General features: G+C 43.2%; 2 protein-coding genes across 8 annotated transcripts in view; both read left to right on the forward strand.

The window, feature by feature from the left end:
• Nucleotides 1–757: 757 nt before the first annotated feature.
• LOC120050031 lies at nucleotides 758–16,169 on the forward strand. Its single transcript, XM_038996629.1, has 4 exons — nucleotides 758–876; nucleotides 7,982–13,381; nucleotides 13,564–13,629; nucleotides 15,006–16,169. The coding sequence occupies exons 2-4, from the start codon at nucleotides 8,077–8,079 to the stop codon at nucleotides 15,272–15,274; spliced, it is 5,640 nt and encodes a 1,879-aa protein (XP_038852557.1). The 5' UTR covers nucleotides 758–876; nucleotides 7,982–8,076; the 3' UTR covers nucleotides 15,275–16,169.
• Nucleotides 16,170–17,772: 1,603 nt separating this feature from the next.
• The window catches only part of LOC120050033 (DENN domain-containing protein 5B-like), an 85,168-nt gene continuing 78,515 nt past the window's right edge, over nucleotides 17,773–24,425 (forward strand). For all 7 annotated transcript variants that reach the window (XM_038996630.1, XM_038996632.1, XM_038996631.1 and 4 more), the window contains exon 1: nucleotides 17,773–18,127. In XM_038996630.1, coding sequence (XP_038852558.1) covers nucleotides 18,019–18,127 — 109 coding nt within the window. In that variant the 5' untranslated portion in view covers nucleotides 17,773–18,018. The remainder of the gene's footprint in view (nucleotides 18,128–24,425) is intronic.

Genomic DNA, 24,425 nt, shown 5'->3' on the forward strand with positions numbered 1-24,425 from the left:
ACGGCTTATCTATTATTTATTGCCACGTTTCATACTCCCCTTCCTCAAATCCTGATTTGTCTGGTTCTAGTTCAACTTGGATAATAGCTTTAAAGGACACCGTACGGTTATCGAAGACAATTGTCATTGCGCTTATTTTTTTCCTTCTGTGAGCATATCTTACGTTGATCGACTCCAGAAATTGATGTATATGTAGATAGTGTAGGACCACACTCGCGTGTCTAGAGACAAATATGTGTATTAGTTTCCTTTAGACAATGTCCTCCGGAGTCAACATGTTGTTGGAAATGGATGGAATTTCACCATTGAATATGCTTTCTAAATAGCTGTAGAGTCAGGAAAAGGTCCCGTTTTCGATCTATAGATAATCATTCCTTCCATATTACTAAGCATTAGTGCAGTAATAAATGACACAACGAAACAACTAGTTATTTGTTTGAGCTTGCTCAACGGTCAAATTATAGCAGGAAGAAAAAACAAATTATAGCAAGAACAAACCTAAAACCGCAGAGAAATTATAACGTATTTCTGTTCATTAATAATTTGTCTTGCAATATTGGTTTCGTTTTTTGTTATTTGCTTCAATAAAATAATGGTTAGAGAATACTGCCAATCAGTTGAAGGAGCGGAGAAAACTCTGGGGGCGTGGAACTTGAATCTCTAGTACCAGTCACGCTCGCTCACGAGATATACATTTGAAAAAGTTCTAACGGAAGAATGGAGTGTTTTTGGCAGTAATGCGCCATAACGTTGGATGCCAACCGCTGATAAACCCCACGGGAGAGAGGAGTTGTTGATTGCTAAATCTCGGTTGGGAATATGCATGTTTACGGTTGATATCCGGTATGTGTGAGAGAGGAGCGGCGCAGGCTTTCTGTAAGTATCCTATGTCGATATTCTCTTAGGAAAATCCAATGGTTGACATTGAACAACAATGCTGTCTATGTTGATCAGTAGTTTATATTTGTGAAACAAAAGCATCGGATTTAACGTTACGCAAGGGTATTAATTCTCCAGGAGTTATCCAAGTAATATGGAGGACCGTTTAAATGTGTTTGCTCGTCACTTTGTAACACATCGTAAGGCGGCAATCAGCAGTAGAAACAATAACGATGTGAATCCCTAACACTGTTTCTGTAAAAAGCTGAGGGTCGGGGCTGGAGAAATGTAACCACTCTAAAATTCATATATAGCGCTATGGACGCAAGGACTGACCATCCATGATATCAAAATGATAGTTTTAACCAGGGGCTTAAATCTGATATCAACTTTGGAGGGGACAATTACATAACATTTTCTCAAGAGCAATTCCTGAAGGGGACACCAAAAGTAGTGCTGTAACACAACCTACGTTGTAATATGTTAAATGTATATTGAGGGACCATAATTACTACTACTGGATAATTGATAGGTACAGTAGTTAACTGAAGGGTTGTCCCAACTTGTTCAAATGTTTAAATCATTATAATACTACTACTACTACTAATAATAGGTATAGCAGTGTTCCTTATCAGTCCAGTATATATGCAGGTATTTGTATTTACAACCAGCAATACCAAGAATGGCCAGTAGGTGGCAATGGTACTGTACACTGTATGGGTGCAATTTTCGTAAATACAATGAACATAGTGTGATGTCATCTAAAACACTCTCCATTGAGAACCATCACAAAGTTGGTCTCTGTATTGAATTTTACTTTTTCTGATACATTTATATAGTCATTAAATATGTGCCACTGGCATGAGTCTATTACAATATCTTTACAAGAACAAAACACTCAAAGTGAGTACAGTTCTAAAAGCGAAATAACTACTTCAATGAATAACCCAAACAAATCAACCAAAATATCCTTCAAAAATACTTATTTATTGTTCAGTCAGTGTCTCAACTCTTCAAACAGCAGCTATGGACAAGTATGTCACACAAAGTATGCAATTTTAAATAACATCAAACAAATAATTAGTGTACTGGCATGTACTAAAAACTGAAAAATACTAAACAAAATAACATATAATACTATACACCAGGGGTTCTCAAACAGGGGTCCCTGGTGTAATTGCAAGGGGTCCGTGACATAAAAAAGTGTAATGAACGTATTCGGCACAAGGATTCCAGTAACTTTACATATAATAGAGGGGGTGGAGGTCCCTGAGGACCACTCAAAACCTTTGCCCGCCTTGCCTCAAAATATGCAGGCTTCCAGTACCCAAAAAAGGTTGAGAACCACTGCTATATGTAACAGTTTAACTTTAGTCCGTCCCCTCGCCCCGACCCGGGCGCGAACCAGGGACCCTCTGCACACATCAACAATAGTCACCCACGAAGCATCGCTCCACAAAAGCCGTGGCCCTTGCAGAGCAAGGGGAACCACTACTTCAAGGTCTCAAAGCGAGTGACGTCACTGATTGAAACGCTATTAGCGCGCACCACCGCTAACTAGCTAGCCATTTCACATCAGTTACATATACACACTACTGAACAAAAGAACCGAACATATGTTTGCAGGTTTCAATGGATCCAACAAATTGCTGGCAGATATTTTCCCTCGAGACCATCCTGCATTTATGTACATTACAGACAACTACGCCGTTCAGTCTCTCTTGGTCCATGCTAGCCGGTAGCCAAGTCTTTAACCTGCGGAGTGCACTGAAACTCCTCTCATCCTCACATGAAGACACTGGCACCACAAACAAAATTCTGATCAGCACCTCAACTTGGTCAACCAACCCCCGCACCTCTGCTGGATGCCTCCTGAGGACCGCTGCTGCTACAGGGGTATTTGTTGCGAAAGAGAGGCAACTGCACTGAAAGAGAATCTATGTTCAGCTCAGAGTACTGATCTAGAGACTCATCCAACTCCCCCGGTGAGAAGCGCTCTTTCCAACTTTTGCAGGACGTTTAGACTGTCCTGGTCAAAACGGTCACCAAACTGAACCTCCACACCATCCAACACTTTCAAAAATTCTGCCCTATAGTGATCCACTGCTTTGCCAGCAAAACATCTTGAGTGTGTCTCAATGGATTTAATCAATGTTGTTGCTTTCTCATACAGTGCAAGGTAGCGTTTGTCATTTCTGCTGTTTACCACACACGCTGGATAACTGGGCTATGAATGGATTTAGCTGGTGTGCTGTTACAGTTACAAAGTGGTGGTGGGTTTGGCAGTTTTGATGTGCTGTGAATTTTTCAATGGCTTTTCTCCAGTTCCTAAATCCTGCACTAATGAAGGCAGCATCCTCTCTTTCGCCAAAAGATGGCTGGCTTGAAAACCCTTGGTTACAGTGAAAACACAACACTCCTTTTATTGATGGATTATAATGTAGCCAGGGGAAATCGCGAAACCATCTCTCTTGAAACGTCAACACTCTGTTGGCAAGAGTTTGCGGTTCTATAAATTGTGGATGTGGCTGATAGGGTTTTGTGCCATCACTGAGGTAACTGGACAACGCTGTGCCACTGTCCCCTATACTGGTGCTGCTGGCAACAATGTTGACACCTGGTCCTGCCGTGGCTGTGACCACGGCAGGACCAGTCCTCTGAAGGCTCTTTCCCTTTCACCACCCTCACTGACCCAGTCTGTCTCCTAGAAAAGAAATAAGGTGTTTGCCATACTCCTAACTACCGGTACCCAAAACGACACAATTAATCACAACAGCAATACCATTGCCTTAAACTGGTGACTGAACTAAGATCTGTTTAAGTTGAGAGTAGGGGTATCCATGGCATTTTCCAATTATGTCCCTATTTTACAAGTCAAAAAAAAAAAAGAACCTTTCATAATGTTGCCAAACAAAGACTCAACAAACATACCCGAGACTCCCTGTTCCTCCCCATGTGTCCCCAGCTCTGCTGGCTGTGTGCCATCTGTTGCCTGCTCTGCCAAATGACATCATTGTGAAACATTTCCATTAGCATTTCACTTCTTTCTTATGAACATTTTATCAACTAGTCTTTGAGATATTAGGCTACTAGGGTTCTTACTTTGCGTTTGGGTGTACTGAAAAATACTCTGTATACTCTGATGTCTGTATTTTATCTGCCATTTTTCTACCTGGCTGGCTACACACACACACACACACACACATTGTGCAGGTTATTTACAGTAGGAGATGGACTTCTGTCATCTATCTTCTATATGGGCTTCAATCTAAAAGGTAGCTAGCTAGTCAGCTAGCAAATGTGAAACGGATTGCAGTGACAAGGGTTGACGGCTGTATGAGTTCACCATTTACACAACGTATGCTGCAACCTTTAGTAATTTTAATATAGTTTATGTTTTATATTGGCTGGCTTCCAACAATAGCTGAATTTGCAGAGCCACCCTTTGACTTGATGCGTACTCTTGGCATTCTCTCAACCAGCTTCACCTGGAATGCTTTTCTAACTGTTTTAAAGGAGTTCCCACATGCTGAGTACTTGTTGGCTGCTTTTCCTTCACTCTGCAGTCCAACTCATCCCAAATCATCTCAATTGGGTTGAGGTTGGGTGATTGTGGAAGCCAGGTCATCTGCTGCAGCACTCCATCACTCTCCTTGGTCAAATAGCCCTTACACAGCCTGGAGTTGTGATGGGTCATTGTCCTGTTGAAAAACAAATGATAGTCAGTCCCACTAAGAGCAAACCAGATGGGATGGCGTATCGCTGCAGAATGCTGTGGTAGCCATGTTGTTTAAGTGTGCCTTGAAGTCTGCCCCACCTGCCCTGAATGACGAGTTGTATATAGTGTTTGTTTATAGACATTGGCGTAAAACAAGCGTATATTTTGGGTTCTGATAGGGTACGACAGTTGAACTAAGCTCATGAGGCGACTATATCTATATTCAAGAATCAATGGGTACATATCATACATTCTTTTTATACAAAAATTGATGTAGCAACTGCTGAATATGGATGTAATGCCTCATATTTTGGAGGCGTTTTTCATGTTAATGTCATTGCCCCTTGTTAGGTTCTAATTCTCAGAGTAAAAACTCAACAGACACTATGAAAGCCTAACCAAGTTTATTCTTCCCAGGATTTTCTGATGTCCTTTTCGGTCATATTAGACGGTAGCAGCAACATTATGTACACAATAAGTTCAAAAATAAGTTCCACAAAACGCAAAAAAAAAGAACAAAATTGTACAATTGGTTGGGAGAATGTAAAACATCAGCCATGTTCTTTGGTGCCATCTTGTAATTTATGTTTAAAAAAATGCATCCTACTGGCTGCATGGCACGGTGGAACAATATGATGGCATATGCAGAATAGTTGGCCTGTCAGTCTCAAGGTTCTCCTCTCCAGATCTGATGGCCTTTATACCTACTTTAGACAGGAAACACAGTCTCTACTCTACATCCTAACCCCCTGTGACTCCACACCACTGGATTACCTCATCCCTCATCAGTCAGTCCCTCTTACGGTTCCAATCTGTGTTTCCTGCTTATAACTACTAATATTATTGTCCTCTAAATGTTTTACACCAGTCTTACACTAGTGTATACATCCTGATGTTATACTAGGGAAATTGTGTTTCCATAGTTAGGGCTGAGAGTGAGGACTTCAACAAGAATCAACAACCTCTACATAATTAAGACAGTTGCTTTGTGAGAAGGTGTTCACCGTCGAAGGTGTAAACCCATGTTCTCATTTAGCCATTTTTATGTAAATGCAGGCTGGAAAGTACCAGTGGCCTAACCATGGCTCTAAGTCGGAGCAGGTACGCTGGAGGCATGGCCCAGCGAGACACGGGGGCCATCTTGTGTAGACGGATAGAGAAAAGTCAGAGCCTTTTGGTTAAAACACTGGGGTAAAACCCCAATGGAAATGCGCCATCATGTCCTTTTTTCAGGCCTATCGCCAGGCTATCAGACTGTTGAGCAGACATCACTAACCGTCTACCAAGTGATGCTCACTCACACAAAACACACACGCTATCAAACATACACTAACACACACACACACACACACACACACACAACCAAAGCTGTTGTCCCATTTTATAGATGCATTAAACCACTGGACACTTCCCGTTTCACCCTGTGTATTTAAATACTGTATTCTCGATATGGCTCATTCTAATATCTCTAATACTGTACATTTTAGTTACTGTTTATACTGTTAGGTTCTGAACAAACAGCCTAAAAACTCAAATGGACGACTAGAAAAAGCTCAAACCAAGTTTATTCACCCACTGGGTTGAACAGCTGCAAAAGACAAGGTATGATTACACAAGCGCAAATATTTATACCCTCCTACTAGGCGGAGTCAACTCCTTGCACATCTAGACAGCCAATACATCTCTGTTGCTAGTCAGGAACTTCATTGGTTCTTCTCACTGGTGTAGTCATGGCCCTGCCTGATGCTCGAACCTTTGTGGGCGTGGAAGGGATATGTGTGTGGGAAAAGACCGTTTCTTCTCACTTCATCTGTTTACTTGACCTCGGGCTGAATTCCTCACTACTCCCTGTCCTGTCTTTATCAGTGACTAAAACCAGATTGTTTCCCTTTGCCTTTCTCCTTAGGGGCCTTGATATTCAACAATAGTTTACATTCTGTAAGAAATGTTATCTGCACTCGTCTCACTCATTAACTTTCCATACACCACGTTCCTATTACCCCCTTCATTGACCCCGACCTTCCTTATACATGTAAAGTAATCAATAAGATATGGCAACATCAATAAGTATATTTTAAGCTAGAATCAAACAATACACACTTATTTATATAGTGGGGTAGCAGGTAGTCAAGAGTGTTGGGCCAGTAACTAAAAGGTTGCTGGTTTGAATCACCGAGTCAACTAGGTGAAAAATCTGTCCCTTGAGCAAGGCAGTTACCCCTAATTGCTCCTGTAAGTCTCTCTGGATAAGAGCATCTGCTAAAAGGCAAATAAAATGTTTTCTTGCCATAGCTCGCTCTAATATATAATTCGTATTATATCTTGTGTAAATTCATCCGGTATATATACATATAGATTGCATTTAGACTGCTGTTACAGTCCTATTTGGGTTGTTAATTGGATTCATTACGACATGATTTTATTATAAATGTATTATTATTATTTTTTAATACTTTGTGTACCTGTTTGACATTTTACTGCATTCTTAGGAGCTAGTAACAAGCATTTCGCTGCACCCGCTATAACATCTTCTAAACTTTGTACGTGACCAATAAACTTTGATTAGAACGTATTCTTTTTTCCTGTGCAGCCCAGAGAGTTATACTACAAAGCAGGAAAAAGGAGTTAGTCAGATAAGTTGCCTAAATATTATATAACTTTATTTTTTAGAAAGCTACGCTTGAAATGGGAATGGTCTAATAGATTCAACAAACGAAAACACATATCTAAGTTTAGCTTTTTTTTTTTTTACCAGAAAATCAATAGTTGTATCTGGTTGCTTATTAAAGTTAGCTGGCTTAATTAATCCTAACTGTAGTAGCGCACAATTGGCCCAGTGTCATCCGGATTTGGCCGGGGTAGCTTAAAACCTGGTGTGACTCGAGGGACGCTGTCTACATAGCTAGGAATGAATAGGCTCCATTGTTATGTTAACTGTTTAACCATTGATTCATTCACTTCAAGGTTGCATCTCTGCATCACTTCAAGGTTGGAGACAGTTGTTGTGTGGTCAATTGTCATAATTAGCCTGAGACAAGTTTCCTTGGTTTAATCCTGAGAAAGGGCCTTGGATATCAACAATGCCATATTATACACCAAATAGATGTGGAGGGTCAACTTGACCTGAGGTGGAACTCTCCTCCTGCCCAGGCTGCTATTTGTGGGGCACATGCTCCTCCTATATGAGTGTGTACAATGTTGATGGTGTTAGTTGATTGTGAATTGTGCGCAGCTCTCTACATTTCAACCCATAATGTCTGAACTGGCAGTCACATGTCCTAGACATATTTCAGCGTTGCAGTGTATGTTAGAAAAATCAACAACTTGGTTGATGGATAACTATTGCATAGTTTTCACAACTGTTTCTCTTTTTTTCCCCTCTAGAATTAAACTCTTCAATTCAACTTTTGAGGATGGTGCCCCATATGCTTGAAATGCTACTCAGCTCAATGTGCTGAGACGGATAGAGCTGACACAACATGTATAATGCGTGTGAAAATGCCAGATCAAGAGAATGGAGCGACGGTGACGGATACAGCCACCAAAATATGGCTCACTGGGAAAGTGATCCCCCAGCTGGTGAAAGACAGTACCTCACCCAACAAGAAAGGGGACACCCGTGCCTGAACCGTGAGGATGACGCTGCCATGCGGCCCCACTACAACTCCCATAGACAAAACTCTCAAATGCACTTCCGTGGACATCGGACACAAGAGACCCAGCCGCCTCATCCGTATCATCAGGACCATCACATAATGGCTCAGAGTCAGAACATAAGGGATTGGCCCAATCTCTATGGACACTTGAGAGGCCAGGCACCCCCTAATGTAACCTTACACTGCAGTGGAGAGAGAACAGAAACATGGGCTAAGCATGAACCCCACTTCCCCAGCAATGACTTTTTACCCCCACTCATTGTCGAAAGAGGGCATGAGGATATTTCCCATCACCATAACACTGAGCAGGATTATATGTTTGGTCAGACAGTGAATCATAACAATCTCCATTACTTGGAAAGCAAATGGCAGATGTTCGATCCCACCCATTCCAATGGACATGCTAGAGGACATTGCAATGTACATTCAAGGGGACATTCTACTGAATGCTCAAGGGGACATTCTAGGGGTGGTTCCCGTGGAAATTCTAGGGGTGGTTCCCGTGGAAATTCTAGGGGTGGTTCTAGTGTACGTTCTCGGGGTGGTCCTAGTAGACGTTCTCGGGGTGGTTCCAGGGGTCGGTCTAGTGGACGTTCGAGGGCCCATTCCAAAGCAGCCAGCCATGCTATACTAGGACCTAGTGTTCCTTCCCAAGCTATAACACAACAAACAGATAATCTTCCTGGCAATGTTGCTCTGGTTTCTCACACTCAGACCTCTGCCACCCCTGACCAGCAATATGCTCCCTCTCTTCCCAAACCTCTCACTGAGACACTTCAGGAAAAACCTCCTCATAAACATAAGATCTCACTCAATGAAATACAAGACTGGCTCCAGAGTGTTTTAAGATCTAAAAATGGACCTGTAAATGGGAACAACTCAACACAAGACCCCTGCCAGGCACAACAATCCAGCACAGAGAAGATGGATATTTTACAAGCAGGCAAAATGCACCTACATAGTAACACCAAAGACAACCAGGCGAGGCCCCCTGAGAGGTTTAGTGCTGAGGAATCCCCTATACGGCTGGAGATTAAGTCCACCCCCAGGTGCATGACCCTGACGGCAGTCGCCACCACTCCGCCCCCCGTGGCTATCGTCCCTCCAATGGGTCCACAGCAGTCCCCAGAGCCAATGGAGACAGAGAATACAGGCAATGAGGTGCCATTTAAGATTTTACGGGCCTGGTCCATCAACGAACAACAAGTAGAAAGTCTGTGGGAAAGAGCTAAAGATGATGCAAGTTCTCTATCTGTCCTAAATGAGCCGGTTCAAGTTGAGAGTTTTATGGAGTATGATAAGCCTGTAGATGCATCTGCAACAAGTTCACTGGCATCTACTGGAGATGACAATAATGAGGTCCTTCAGGTCATCACACAGATGGACAAGAGTTCACCTTCACCATTTGTCCACATCATCCCTCAGGCAACTGATATTGTACGCACCGGGGGTACCCAGACAATCGTGGAAGTTAGCTCCAACGGCGCAGATGAGAGATCTCTTGTTTTGTCCACAATTGCTGAAGTTCAGTTCAAGTTACGTACGCTGCAGCAACTGGTTACTTGTCGGGAGAATGCAGCAACGATCACAGAGGCAAAAGATGGTTGTCTAGAAACCATATTGGAGCAGTATTGGGGCGGGGATGCCTCCAACCTGGTAGAAGCTTTAAAAGATAAAAGGGATAAGGAAATCATGCAAGATGTGTCTGCCTGGGCCGCAGAGGATGAGGAAGCAGTGGTTCTCTTTGCAGTCAGTGGTATATCACTGGGGGAAGTGGTCGAGAAGTTTCCTATTCAAGCACATGTTGACAGCTCTTCCCAAGTGTGTTACAGGTCATCATGGTTAAATGTCAACGAGAAGCTGAATGACATTGACAAAGAATCTGGAAGAGCCTGGTCTCTGTGGTTCATACCAGATAAAGCAGAGGAGAGTTCCAAAGTGGTTGGGGGAGTCAAAATGGATGACACCTTCCACAGCAAGATGGAGACTTTGGAATTTCCTGCACGACAACCTGTTGAAGCAGAAGCAACAGACTCAGACCTCACAACAAACATAGACCTCATGATGGTTGCAGACCCCCCAACAGACACAGACCTCCCAACAGATGCAGACTCAGAGACAGAACCCCTTTCCCCAATGATTTTGACCGTTCTCACACCAGAGGATGCTGTGAAACTGCTTGCTGAAACAGAGGCACCAGACGCAGACCTCACAACAGACTCAAACTGCCCAACAGATGCAGACCTCAAAATGGTCACAGACCTCACAACATACTCGGACACAGAACCCCTTTCCCCAATGAATTTGACCATCCTGACATCTGAGGATGCCATGAGACTGTTTTGCCAGATCGAAAATGGCTCTGACCTCCAACTCGGGTCCCATGAACCATGCTCTGAAAACAAAGACAAGACAAAGCAACTAGAGAATATAGAAAGTGGCAGCTTAGATAAGTCCTGCTACTGTCCTTGTATTATTGAAACTGACAATGGGTTTGAAAGTGGCCTATGCACCAGTTGTCAGAGAGAGAAAGGACTGCAGCAAGGTACAAGATGCATAACAATCGCTCAATGCTTTACCCTGTCAGATACAAGCGACAATTCAGATCAGGAGACAGAAGAGGTCCCTAAGGACTCTGGGGGGAAGGCGACTGTGGACAATCAATGTAGGGACAAGAAGCAGATACAATCAACTGAAGAAGAGGGGGATGACAATCAATCCTGTGACAATAAGACAGAGGTAGAAATGCAGCAATGTACAGGTGTCATACCGATCACTGACTTTTTTTTCTGGTCAGATACAATTGAAGATTCAGATCAGGAGACAGAGGAGAACCCTAATGAACAACATGCTCAGATTGAGGCTCATGCTTCTAATGTTAAAAGGACAGAGCCTGAAACTGATGCCAAAGCACCCTGTGAGTCAGCCCAAGAACATACTACCCAAAACAAAGTCAGTCCTGGTTCTGAGGATAGGGAAAGACGGCAAGAGAAGGACCAAGACTGTAGGACGAGTACATTACCAATTCCCAAGTTTGAAAACCCTTCTAAGTTAAGAGCTAACATCATAGCAGACAAGTGGTGTTCACCTGTAGAGGACTGTGGTTCACCTGCAGATAAGTATGACAAAGTTGCTGACTTTGTCACTCAATACAAAACCTGCAACTCAAAGAAAAAAGTAAAAGAAAAAATGGAAAAGGAGGAAACCCTCCATCCAACATCATCTGACAGACAAAAGCCCAAGAAATGCCATGGGAGAGCAGAGGGGGGACGGTCACCATCCCAACCCTCTAAGAGCTCTGGGGAGAAGGCAACTTTGAATAATCAAAGCAGGGACAAGAAGCCACATGCGTCACACAAGAGGAGAAATTTGACTGAGAATGATGAAAGTCGATGCAGAGACAAGAAGAGGGGATCATCAACTGAGAAGGAGCGTGAAGGCAGTCAATCCAGGTACAATAAGCCACCGAAGAGGAGACATTCAACTGAGAAAGAGCGTGAGGGCAGTCAATCCAGGGACAATAAGCCACCAAAGAGGAGACATTCAACTGAGAAAGGGAGCAAGGACAATCAAAGTAGGGACAAGAAGGGGAGATTTTCAATTGAAAGACTGGGTGAGGCCAGTCAATCTAGGGACAAGACGTCACAGAAGAGGAGAAATTCAACTGAAACTGAAGGCAGGAACTCTGATGACTCCAAAGAGTTAAAGTGCCAGTTGGGGGAAAGAGAGAGGGCCAGCAGCAGTAAGAACTCACCGCTGTGCCCTGGGGTGAAAACCCTCCATGTGCTGGGATCCTCAACTACCACTGTTCCTCTCAAACTCTCCATAAACATCCCCAAAAAGCCTTCCACAAATGGCTCACCCTCAACATGTACTGAGGAAGTCCCCAAAATGCCAAAGACTAAATCCCCAAACAAAACTAGCAGACACCACTCCCCTGCAAAGTCAGTGTCTCCTGTCGTCAAAGAGAGGCAGAGGAACGGTGTGAAACACGAGCAAACAATTCAACCCCTAAAAGACAGATGGAAAAAGCTGTCCTTACCCAAACATCTTATCAGGAAAGGTTCCCCACCAAGCCGGAAGAGAGAGAAAGGTTCCCCACCAAGGCAGAAGAGGGTGGAGGATAGAGGAGACCCTCTGGGTTTAGGGTTAATGGTCTCTAAGAATCCTGACTCGTGCAAGAAACTAAAACGTAAGGCAGAGAGCGACTTGACATCCCAACAGATGTTGTCAAAGATTCCGAAGGTGTTGAATAGGAATGAGAAAGGAACGTTGTCAAAAAGCAAGCGTGAGCGTGACTCGCTGCCCCCCAAGCCAAAGCTGCCAAGGATTCCGAAGCTTCTGAGGACTCCAGAGGTTTCAAAGGATGGGAATGAGAGAGAGAACAGAGAAGAGACATCTCCCAGTGCTTCACCTGAATCACAAATGCTGAACAAACCAGCAAGAGTGGCACACAAGCCCAAACCTTGTATCAAGCCTGCCAGTCCCAATGGTTATAGCCCAGGTAGTCATGATTGCCCTAATCTGGCCAGGATATCACAGCAACATGCCAATGGACATTTAGGGGCAAAAGTGTCTGCGAGGCAGCAGGTGTTCTCAGATTGGGAGAGCAGCTTTGTCCCGACTCCAACCCCCCGGACTCGCAGACGATCTGGGTGTCCTCCAGAGGAAGTGGAAGGTCCACAGGCCAGTCCCAGATCCATCCCGGAGACCAGGATCATCCGACCCATTCTAAAATGTGTCGATGCTCTGCCGAAACCCAAGCGGAACGTCAGCTTTTCTTTGAATCCAAGGAACGTGCACTACTTCAATCCCTGTGAATATGAAAATGACGTCATGTTCAACAGGTCTTACAAAGATCCGGAAGATGCACAGCGTTCTGACGATGAAGAGGAATATGCTCCTGTGAACTGCCAGAATACGAAGGAACAGCCCCCTGTTCGGGAAGAGAATCAGCAAGATATAGGGGAGCTGAAGCCTGGACCAAGCGGTGCATGTGAAAAGAGCTTCAAAAGGAAGCTGGAAATGCAGGAGCCTGCTGCCATTTTGATGAAGAAGAGCATTGTTCAGGCAAAGCATTTGACGAAGTCTCTCCATCGTGAACCTCCGAAAGACTCCAGACACTCGGGTAAGGACACCAATCACAAGGCACTGACAAAAGAAAGTGGCATGTATTCCCTCAAAGTTTTTGTGTAATATGTATAGCTAGCATTGGTATGAAAAATGAACACACAGAATAACACACTACAAGTCAATATTTAGATGCATTTGATTGGATTTCCAGTTATTGACAAGTTCATCTGGTTACAGCAAAAAAAACTGGAGTTGGTTACAAGTGGTCAGAGAAGCAGAAGAAGAGGCCAAATGAAATTGAAGGTAAGTCGCAGGCTATGCTAGCCTCACATGGTAGGCTACTTTTACAATTGCACCAATGATTTCCCAGTATTTCAAACAAGAGTTGTATATCTATTTTTACTTTTAGAAAAGTGTCAGACGTAGACAGTTTCATGTTGTGATTGGAATCATCTAGATGAAAGGGTATAATGTTATTTATAGGAGCTGGGTAGTGAACGCAAATGTATCATGCAATTGTACACAGGCCTGTGAGCCTGGGTCAATATGACCTAAGTAAAAATGGGTGGGAAAAGGGTGGACAGACAGGTGTATTTCGAAACTCTCACAGGATGTGACTTAATTCCATTTGATTTCAATCACTTTTTGACCACACCCCTTTTGATTTGAACAGAAATTGCCATATATATTTGCCCATGGTAGAAGATGTCAGAAAGGGACTATTTGGACCAGAATGCCTAAACATTACGGAGATAGAGGTGCCCAAAGTTGACGATTTTGCATACCCTAACATACATCTATGTCTTCATCACTGGAAAAGGTAAACAGTTGAGTTTGATATAATTTCAAAGCTTACAAAAAAGTGTTGGCAAAAGTATGCTGTGTCTCAACCGATGGCGGTCACAACATATTCACCTCAGATTATGTAAATTAGGGTTTAAAATACAGTGAAAAAAATAGTTTACATGTTTTTGATAATTGATGTTAAAGGTTAAAAAAATTCTAAAGAGTTTTTGCATAAACTGAATGGGATATGCAAAATCGGTCAACATTGAGCACTTCTGTCTCCTAAATGTTTTGTCATTCGGGCCCAAAAAGACACTTTCTGACCACTTCTACCATGGGCAAATATGTATGGAAAGTTTCATTCAAATCAAAAGGGGTGCAGTCAAAAAGTGATTCTAATCAAGTGGAACGACCCATAAAGTATAGAAAAAGCTTGGGGAAAATGTTGATGTACTTGTTCAGAGTGTACAAAAACTTTACTAGAAATCAGCCTTATCAATGAGAACGTCAACACCAACTTGTTGGGTAACTGAAACCTATGTAAGTCAAATCAATTTTCAAATGTATTTATAAAGCCCTTCTTACATCAGCTGATATCTCAAAGTGCTGTACAGAAACCCAGCCTAAAACCCCAAACAGCAGGCAATGCAGGTGTGGAAGCATGGAAAGTGTGACTTTTGTGTTGACTGGGCTGGAACATGTTCTTGCCGTGTTCTGAGTATATGCTGAGGCAGTGTTCCCAGGATCCTGTGTACATTGAATAGACTTTTGAACTGAAAAGTTGCCTTACTGATCCTTCATCTCCACTTGGAAGGCCAGTAGTCGGGGGACGGCTATTTCCTACAGTGCTTATGTGAATATTTCTCACCTGCTTTCTTATGCTTGCCTCTTAGGTTCCTGTCTGAATGCAAGCCTCCCTCACGGTAATCATCCAGGTTCCTCTCAGAATGCAAGTCCCCCTCACGGTCACCATCCGTGTTCCAATCAGAATGCAAGTCCCCCTCATGGTCACCATCCAGGTTCCTCTCAGAATGCAAGCCCCCATCGTGGTCACCATTCCTCCTCCAGCCAAGGGAGAAGAGTTGAGCCAACAGCCAGGCACCATAGCTCTCCCGTGGACGAATGGAACGAGCGGTGGTCAGGAGACAGACATGATTCGTAAGCATATCAGTCGGCCCTGACACGATACACCAGACAGAACCGTAATTGATGGTTTCTGGCAAAGACAATACTTTTACCTCAAACCTGACATTGTGCATATGCTGTTCTTTAAAAAAAAAAAACTTGAAACATTACAGACAGTGCCTATAAAGCCATATTTAGGCTTCATTATGCAGTTTACATTTCTACATGTTTTTATATGTTTTTAAATGAGTAAACGTCTGATTTCTCTCCCTATAATATGTCCGGTTAGCTGTGGTTGAAAGAGTCAGAAGTATATCTTATATACCACCTGTTATTATTACTCTTGACACCTAAGGGTGATTGGTGTTCGGTTACTCGTACTCTTATAGTATTGTTTGCCTACATTGTTAGAGCATCATAGGGATTGAGTCATCATAGTGATGGTATTGTAAATTGTATTTTGTTTGTTTACCGTCTTTTTTTATTGACTATGTCTATTGCAGCCAGAACCAAAGCTAAAGGGGAGAAACCGGACTGAACTTATTGTTTTGTGAGATTCTGCTGTCTCATACACAAAAAAAATGTGTCAATTGTAGCCAAGCAGGTTTTTTAACACTGGTGATAAATGAATCATAGATGTCGGTCATCAAATGATATTTGAAAGCCGTTGTCACTTAGTTTGACGTAGTTCCTTGCACTGGGTTTATAGTTATCTGTGGCCGTAGATGTTGTCTGTAGTTAAATTCAACTACTGCTAATGTTTTGGGTATTGAGGAATGTATGTCCTTTACAGGTCACTGGTTTTATACTTCGTCTTAAACATTGGTCGAAATGCCATGTTTTTTTTTGTTTTTAATACATGTCCGTTTTTGTCCATTTGATGTTTACTGTATTGTTATGGCACTGAACTAATATATAAATACAGAAAATATGTTTTTGTTGGTACCTGTTCTCTCAGACTACACAGCATCCAATGAAGAGAATTGTAGTATTATTTACCCCCACCACCAGCCAAAGACCACATTTGAGACACACAGTTACACCAGCTGAGGGAAGCAAAGTACAATTTTTATGTTCCTTTCATTTCAGTCACTCGCTTGTGCAAGGCTTCTCCGTTCTATGTGTTGATACTTGAGACTCACATAGGTGAATGGATCAGAACAGATAACAGAATCTTCGGTCATGTTTTCTGTTTCTACACAACACTTATTGTATATATATTGAAGAAAGCCATGTACAAGGGTGGTGGAGGCCTGTTAAGAATGTATAGTTAAGCAATAAGGCATGAGGTTGTGTGGTATATGGTCCGCGTTGCGTCGTGCCTAAGAACAGCTCTTAGCCGTGGTATTTAAAAAATAATAATAATAATAATAATTTTACCTTTTATTTAACTAGGCAAGTCATTTAAGAACAAATTCTTATTTACAATGACAGCCTACACCAGCCAAACCTGGGCCAATTGTGCACCGCCCTATGGGACTCCCAATCACGACCAGTTGTGATACAGCCTGGATTCGAACCAGGGTATCTGTAGTGACGCCTCTAGCACTGAGATGCAGTGCCTTAGACCGCTGCGCCATTCAGGAGCCACAAAATTGGCCATATACCACAAACCCCCGAGGTGCCTTATTGCAATTATAAACTGGTTACCAAAGTAATTAGAGCAGTAAAAAAATAACTTTTGTCATACCCGTGATATACGGTCTGATATAACACGGCTGTCAGCCCATCAATGTTCAGGGCTCAATCCACCCAGTTCATAATAAAATAAATCTCTTCACGAGTTGAAGTCCTAACCGTACATACTTGATGTCAGCTTGCCTTTGTTTCTGTTATTGTTTTCCTCAACCCCAGTTGTTTACTTAATAGGCTACAGGATTCTATACATGGCTGACCTTGCTTGGGGGATCGTAGGGTTAAAATCCAGCCAGTATTCACACAATCCATGAGAGAGACTTATGGAGTCAGCCAATGTAGTGGTAGCCTTTCTCTTCTATTCTCCTCCCTGTTCTCCCCTTTTATTCCTCAGACTCTGTGACAGGAAGACAGGTTCTCAGCAAGGGGTCATAATATCACACTGTCCTCTGACTGGCTGTAAATGAGCAGTGTGTGTTTTGATCTGCACAGGTGTCAGAGGAGAGGCACTGGGCTGTGGAGGAAAAGGCCCTTCCCAACACAGTGCTAAAACTCTCATGGTCATTAACCTCACCTCACCAGTCATTAACCTGAGGAAGTCCATGGTGTCTGTTTTCACGGGATAGGAATATTGGGGAAATGTTAGGCCTGTATGTTAGGCCCATCTCATGAGATAATGTCCATATACATAATTGAATTAACCTTGATCAATTCAGAGAAAATTAAACATAGTCTGCAGAATGCAAAATATTGATTAACATGTAGACAACAAACAGTGCACATTGTCCACCTAATTTATGCATCAGATTTTATTTGAATGTCCCGCCCTGCCACGCGTTGAGCCTCCGCCCTCGCGAGGCATGGAAGCAAGCACAGACACACACACCGAGCTCCCTCTTCCCATTCGGTTCGATCAGTATTGTCTGTGCGACCAAGAGCTGACAACCAGCAAGTATTCTCTTCGATATTTCAATCAATTTAAATATATATTTGACGAAGAGTAAACTAATGTAATCTTGCGTCGGAGCACTATCATTCTGCCATTTACAAAGACTAAAGGATAGTTTTAAAACCAGATTAATTATCGCTATGTAGATGTCTCGGTTGGAGTACTAGGAACGGGAGGACGCTGATCTGTGATCCAAGATGAGTGGGACCAACGCGGCGTCTGGAGCGGCGCCCTGCCGCTTCGCTCACTACTTTGTGATATGCGGAATAGACACCGAAACTGGGCTGGAACCGGACGAATTAGCCGGTAAGATTACTTACTTATTTAAATGAACCTTTTCCCTGTGTGGTAACTATACAAAAACAACGGGTTTTTCTTAAAACGGACTATTTAATTTTAAACTAATACACATGAAGCTCAATGACATTATCAGTGCATATCATTTATTTGGAACAATGTTTACACTCTCTGAAGGTCATAAATTATGTGCTGTGTTTAAAAACAACATCATTAGGACAATGGCTACAGTTGCAGCCTGACATCACCTTGTTTACATTATTGTAGTCTCTGGTAAACTGGGTTAAAGGTATTGGGGACCTTTCTAAACTTGTTTGTCAGACCTGTCCTTGCTAATTGTGTGGATTAAAGAGAGAGTGAGAAAGCAATGGCTATAATGTCATTATTTCAATGGTAAAACGCCAACACTTCTTATGAGGCTGGTGTTTCAGTGCAGAACAGTGGAGTCTATTATGATGTTTTTGTTTACAAATGCTGCTACTAAGGATAATCATTGTTATTTTAATAATAAAATAGTTAACACCCCATTAACCCGTCCTCAGTCAAGAAGAGCTGAAATTCTATATCTGCACATATTCAAGGTTCAATCAGCTTTGGACTCCGGTCCTTTCTCTGTTTGGTGAGGCTGTGTGTTTGTTCAGTGCAATAGCAAGCTCTAAGTACTCTCTGTTAACCATGCAGGTCCAGTATTGATTTCAGGGTCACCCCTTCAGTTTTGCATCAGTGACTGAACAAAGTGCACAGCCCCCTAAGCGCAAAGTAGAGGCCCTCCATCGATCCCCAGCCAGCCCCCACTGGGCTGCGTTCAGGGGCCAACTGGGCTGCGTTCAGAGTCACTGGAACACTGCCAGATTGCAGTGCTCTGGTGTTGCAGCATGTTTTTAATTTGTTTGCAGCCTGTTCATATTGAATTACCTGGCAGATTCAGACTCGTATTCTCCTGTTGACTGAAAAGCTTTCCTCTGTGACATAATACTTCTATAGGAAAGGGAGCTTTCTTTGACATTGAGAGCTTTGCACATGTGGTTCTGTTGGAAGAGTAGAAATGCTGTTGTTGCATATGATATCACGTCTCTGTGGCTGAGTCTATATAACTAGAAGTTCAGAATTACTTAACGGTCTGTGTGTGTTCATGGAACAGCTTTACCTGAAGTGAGTGAGCTGTGATTGCTTCTGATTTGGATCCTTTGTCCTTCGGAACAGCTCTTCTAGTACGTTCCAAGCACAAGACTCTAGAATGGGAGGATTCAGGATTCCTTTAGTTACGTGTTTAATCAGACACATTTAGCCTCTATGGGGGCAGGATGTTAGGACAATCAAAGAGTGCTGTCAGGGTGTTATTTTGTGGCTAATCTTTTGAATCTGTGAGGATTAGTTTATGACACTCTGGGATGTTCCTGTCTCGTCTCTATACGCGTGTGTGTGTGTGTTGTCTCTGTGATTAAGTTCATGTTTCTGTTTCTCTTTATCTGCTTGTGGTTCGGTCTGCATCGGAACCATTTGTTGCCGGTGTGTGTGTTGCTCTCAGGCTGATGGCGCATCGTTGATCCTCAGATGTGACACTGCTGAGCATCCACCACACTGAGCCCATATGCCTCCCCTGTCTGCTGAGCATCCACCACACTGAGCCCATATGCCTCCCCTGCCTGCTGAGCATCCACCACACTGAGCCCATATGCCTCCCCTGTCTGCTGAGCATCCACACTGAGCCCATATGCCTCCCCTGTCTGCTGAGCATCCACACTGAGCCCATATGCCTCCCCTGTCTGCTGAGCATCCACCACACTGAGCCCATATGCCTCCCCTGTCTGCTGAGCATCCACCACACTGAGCCCATATGCCTCCCCTGTCTGCTGAGCATCCACCACACTGAGCCCATATGCCTCCCCTGCCTGCTGCCCTCACACTGATCACCCCAACTCTCTGAGCATCTGCCTGTGTGTCTGTGTGAAACTGGGGCACAAGTTAACAGTCGGAGGAGTTGAGCCATCAGCTGTTAGGAAAGGACAGGGTGAAAGAACGAGATGGCGTGTTGGAGTGATTCAGTGGACAGAGTGATGATGCCAGTGTTGCTGTTGATTAGATCATTCAGAGACTGCATCTCTGGTGTGATGATTAACGAAGCATTGTGGGACGGAGTTTTAGTCTCTTTAGGGGATGTGCTAAATCGGTCTCCAGACATTAGTTGAGACGCCACCACCTGTTAAAACTTTACTGTTCTTAATCCTACATACTACACCTCAGCGAAGTCTCTCAGGAAGTACTATACATATACTTGGGCATTATGGTACAGTATGTCTATGGGTCTCTGTGTTTTAGGAGTATGGTAGTCTGCCACAACATTTTCTCCGTTGATCTTCTAGTAGTTGATTGTGTGTTGTTGTGGTGGTCCGTTAACGTAGCATTGTTTATCCACAGACAGGGTGGGAAAAGGTCTAGTAGAATCCATTACGGGGGCCATTGCTTGGTAGACCATTATCTCCTCCCCTTCTCCCTCGCCTCTTTTCCCCTCTTCGGCATCCCAATCTCTCCCCAGGGCTTTGTCATCTGCCCCAGTGAACAACTGAACATCCACACTGACATTCATTTGCAATTCAGATCAGACTGCTCGGTCGCCCATCACTCTCCTCCCCCACGACACTCCTCAGATTGCCGTGATGGGTATCATTGACATCAACATGTCACCACTCGCTATGGGCTTCTTCTTTATTATCTGTCGCTATAGCAGCCCACGCCGGACTTGTATCCTGTTTTACAGTGGCTGGTTTGGTCTGTGCTGGTTTCAGTCTGATCCACATTAGGCTCAGGCTTGGCCTTGCTTATATTGGGCTGTGAATGTGGCTATGATTCCCCTCGTTCCATCCCCCTCCCATTCCCTTTGTGTGGCAGTAGGCCTGTTTCCCCAGGCCCATTGTTCTAGGCACCAGGGCCAGACTTCCTCTGGATTTGACTGCATGTGTGGCTGCTGTGGGGGGGGGGGGGGTGTAACTTTCGTCGTGGATGCCATCTATCTCCCTAGGTGTGTGTGTTCAGTATTTGTTCATTCAGTGAGCATGGTAGTACCACACTTTTCGTTGGCTTTGACCTCAATGCTTGTCCTTCAGAGATGAAACATTTCCAAAGTAGAGGAGAGTTGAAGTGGGTGTCACTCCTATTAAAGAGATAGTTTGGGATTTTGGCTATGAAGCCCTTTATCTACTATCCCGTAGTCAGATGAACTCATGGATACCATTGTTGTGACTCTGTGTCCAGTATGAAGCAAGTTAAGAGGTCGTTTTGCGAGCCAATGATAACTAGCGTTAGCACAATGACTGGAAGTCTATGGGAACAGCTAGCATGTTACAAGTACGCCTGATTCTTGGGAGGTAGATAAAAGCCTCCATTGCCAAAATCCCGAAGTATCGCTTTAGTGGTGGCACTCTAATAGAAGTCTCACTCACTGACATATCAGACTCTTGAAGTGGTTTATATATATCCTGGCTGGTGACTAGAGCAACATAAATAGTTCCACTCTAACAGAGGCCCGCCACCAATGTGTTGTTCGTTCCCTGTATATTAGGACCAGGTGCATTGTGGCCCGGGGGGGGGGGGGGGGGGAGCTGAAAAGTGAGAAGGGGTGTGTGCTATTCTGGGAGGCGGAGTTGGCACCAGCTGTAGAGGGAAAGCTACTAGGTCAGTGCTCCATTATGTGAGCCTCCCCTCTCCTCACCCGTTCCTCACCTCACACTCCTCACTCTAACCCCCAACTGATGAGAAAGGCATCCAGGAAAGCATCCATAAATATGAAATGAAGTTGTCTTACCGACAAACATCCCAAACACACTTAAGATACAGCCTGTACCAGTAAACAACATATTAACAACAGATGTTCATACTAGACGTATGACGTATGACGTAAAGGTAACGTAAAGGTAATGGCGGACTGAAGGGATTTATGTAGAGCACCTCAAGATAAAACATAATATTCGAAATATCTGCTAAATTAGACTAAAATATTAGCACTACTTAATCTGGTGAGTGATAACCTTCAATCTGGACAATAACACAAAACAAATCCTAAAACTAGAGACATTTATCGACAAATATTACGAAAACAGGCAACAACCAAACATGACGGAGAGTAAGACAGGGGAACCGATTACAAAACGAAAACGTGACTCTTCTACAGACACTGATGATTTAATATTCTCACCACCGGGAATGGTAAAGGTCGAAACCGATCTGTTAAAATCAATAAATGACAAACTGGGTATACTTGAATTAGTTAGTAAGGATATAAAAGAGTTGAAGGCAAGCCTAGAGATGAGTGATGAAAAAGCTGCGACATTGGAGAAGCAAACACACGCGCTAAAAGGGACAGTCAATAAGATTGAAACCGAAATGAATGGAATTAAAAAGGAGAACACCGTTCTGAAAGAAACCTTACTGGACATACAAACTAGATCCATGAGAGAGAATTTGGTACTTACAGGTATCCAAGAAAAAGAAGGAGAAGTTCCTGAATCTATAGTTAGAGAGTTCCTCCTTACAGCGCTTCAGATTCCACGCGAAGTTATAGACAAAATCCAACTTGAACGCGTTCACCGCTTCGGACAGAGAGGGCAGAGGTACGAACGCCCAATCGTTGCCAAATTTGCTTCATTTAAAGATAAAATAATGGTTAAAAGCCTGGGTAAAAGACTTGCTGGGACCAAAATTGGCATGAATGATCAGTTTCCGAAGGAAATTGCAGAACGGCGCAAAGTTCTGTATCCAATTTTCAAAGAAAATAGATTAAAAGCGAAACGAGTAGCTCTCGTCGTTGATAAACTATATATTGATAACCAGTTGTTCAGAGACACAAAGACTACTCCATGGTTATTTTAAAAATTACAAAGTTCTCATAGACGAGGGAAATAAACACAATTCAAGCCCGGTTACTGATTGTAACAATACAATAAAAAATATAGCTTTTCTATAAATCTTCACATATAACTAATTGAACACACAAGCACTAATTCAACATAGTGAAGATAAAAACTAAGTAAACAGAAGGCACAGTATGTGTGGATGGTATGGTTTGTGTTTATTTTTTATTTTATTTGTTATGTTTGGAAAGTTGAGTGAGTGAGTAATGAAATGGTTGCATATCCCAGAGCCAATGTATTGCTGTGAGCCGGGTATGAGAGGGCTTTCAATGTTGTTAAGATGATGGATATACTTTTATAATGAATTATACGTCTTATTTATTTATTGTCCTATCATGGAGAACTACATTTTTTATTTATTTTTTTATAAATTATATCTAATTATTTATTATCCTATTTTAATGGTACGGTCCATGGCACTATACCCTAGACACCCACCTGAATGACCCAGATACTAAGGAGAAGTCCCTAACTGTTATATGTGCCCGCTGTAAGCGGTCTGTATGCAGCTAAAATGAGGTCAGAGACCAAGAGCAGCACTGCCCCCTCAAGATTCTGAGCCTGCTTGGCAGGGTTGGTCCTGCAAAGCCAAAGCCCCATAAAGGGAGAGCATAATATACAAGGAAATTCTCAAAGCTGCTAATGAGAACCATGACGACCTTGTACCTAGCCGGTGGGGATTCCGGTGGGGTGCCCCCACCCAGGCAGTGGCAGTGCTGGCAACACTAGCTGCAGTAACCCATGGGGAGGGGGTCACACTCGGACATTCAGAGAGGGGGTATATTATTGTGGCCCTGGCGGCACAAAATCAAAGTCGGACTGCATGGAGATGCGTGGGGACATGGTCATGACGGGTGGCCGTATTGTGGGTGTTTCAGGAATAAGGTGTACATTTGACCTCCATTATCTAGGATATGACAATGGTAAATAAATCTCTCAATTTTTGCTAATTTTTTGTGCGGTCTTGCAGGCCTTCTCATGCAGCTGCAACTGCAAGTGCATTTGTAAATCATGACCCATCTTGAGTTGGGCTCTGGGATGGTGCAATTGTTGAGAAAGTGAGCTTATGGTTGTGTGGGGGTAAGGGCTGAGTGTGTGTGGGTGTATGGGTGTATCCCACAACTGTTGCGAAGGAAGAAGTAAAAGATGTTAGGGACAATAGAGGATGATCCACAGATATATATAATACAAATCGAGGTGAGGGCAATGGAAATGCATATGGTAATTGATCTTCTTCAATTCGGTAAATGGCACTGTATGCTCTTTTCAAAGAATGGATCCCAGTCGGTTCAGGGCTATGGGATACAGGGGGTCGAGGGTGGTCTACCGGGCATTGGGATGACAAGCCATCTCGAGATGAGGCCTTTTAGCGGGTGGAATAGTAGGGACCAATTGGAGGT

The sequence above is a fragment of the Salvelinus namaycush genome, chromosome 6, assembly GCF_016432855.1.
Source record: "Salvelinus namaycush isolate Seneca chromosome 6, SaNama_1.0, whole genome shotgun sequence".
NCBI lineage: Eukaryota > Metazoa > Chordata > Actinopteri > Salmoniformes > Salmonidae > Salvelinus > Salvelinus namaycush.

Coding starts and splice junctions, on each gene's coding strand:
- LOC120050031 (XM_038996629.1), top strand. CDS start 8,077: ATGTATAATGCGTGTGAAAATGCCAGATCAAGAGAATGGAGCGACGGT. Junction 13,382..13,563: donor GAAAGACTCCAGACACTCGG/GTAAGGACACCA, acceptor ATCTGGTTACAG/CAAAAAAAACTGGAGTTGGT. Junction 13,630..15,005: donor GAGGCCAAATGAAATTGAAG/GTAAGTCGCAGG, acceptor CTTGCCTCTTAG/GTTCCTGTCTGAATGCAAGC.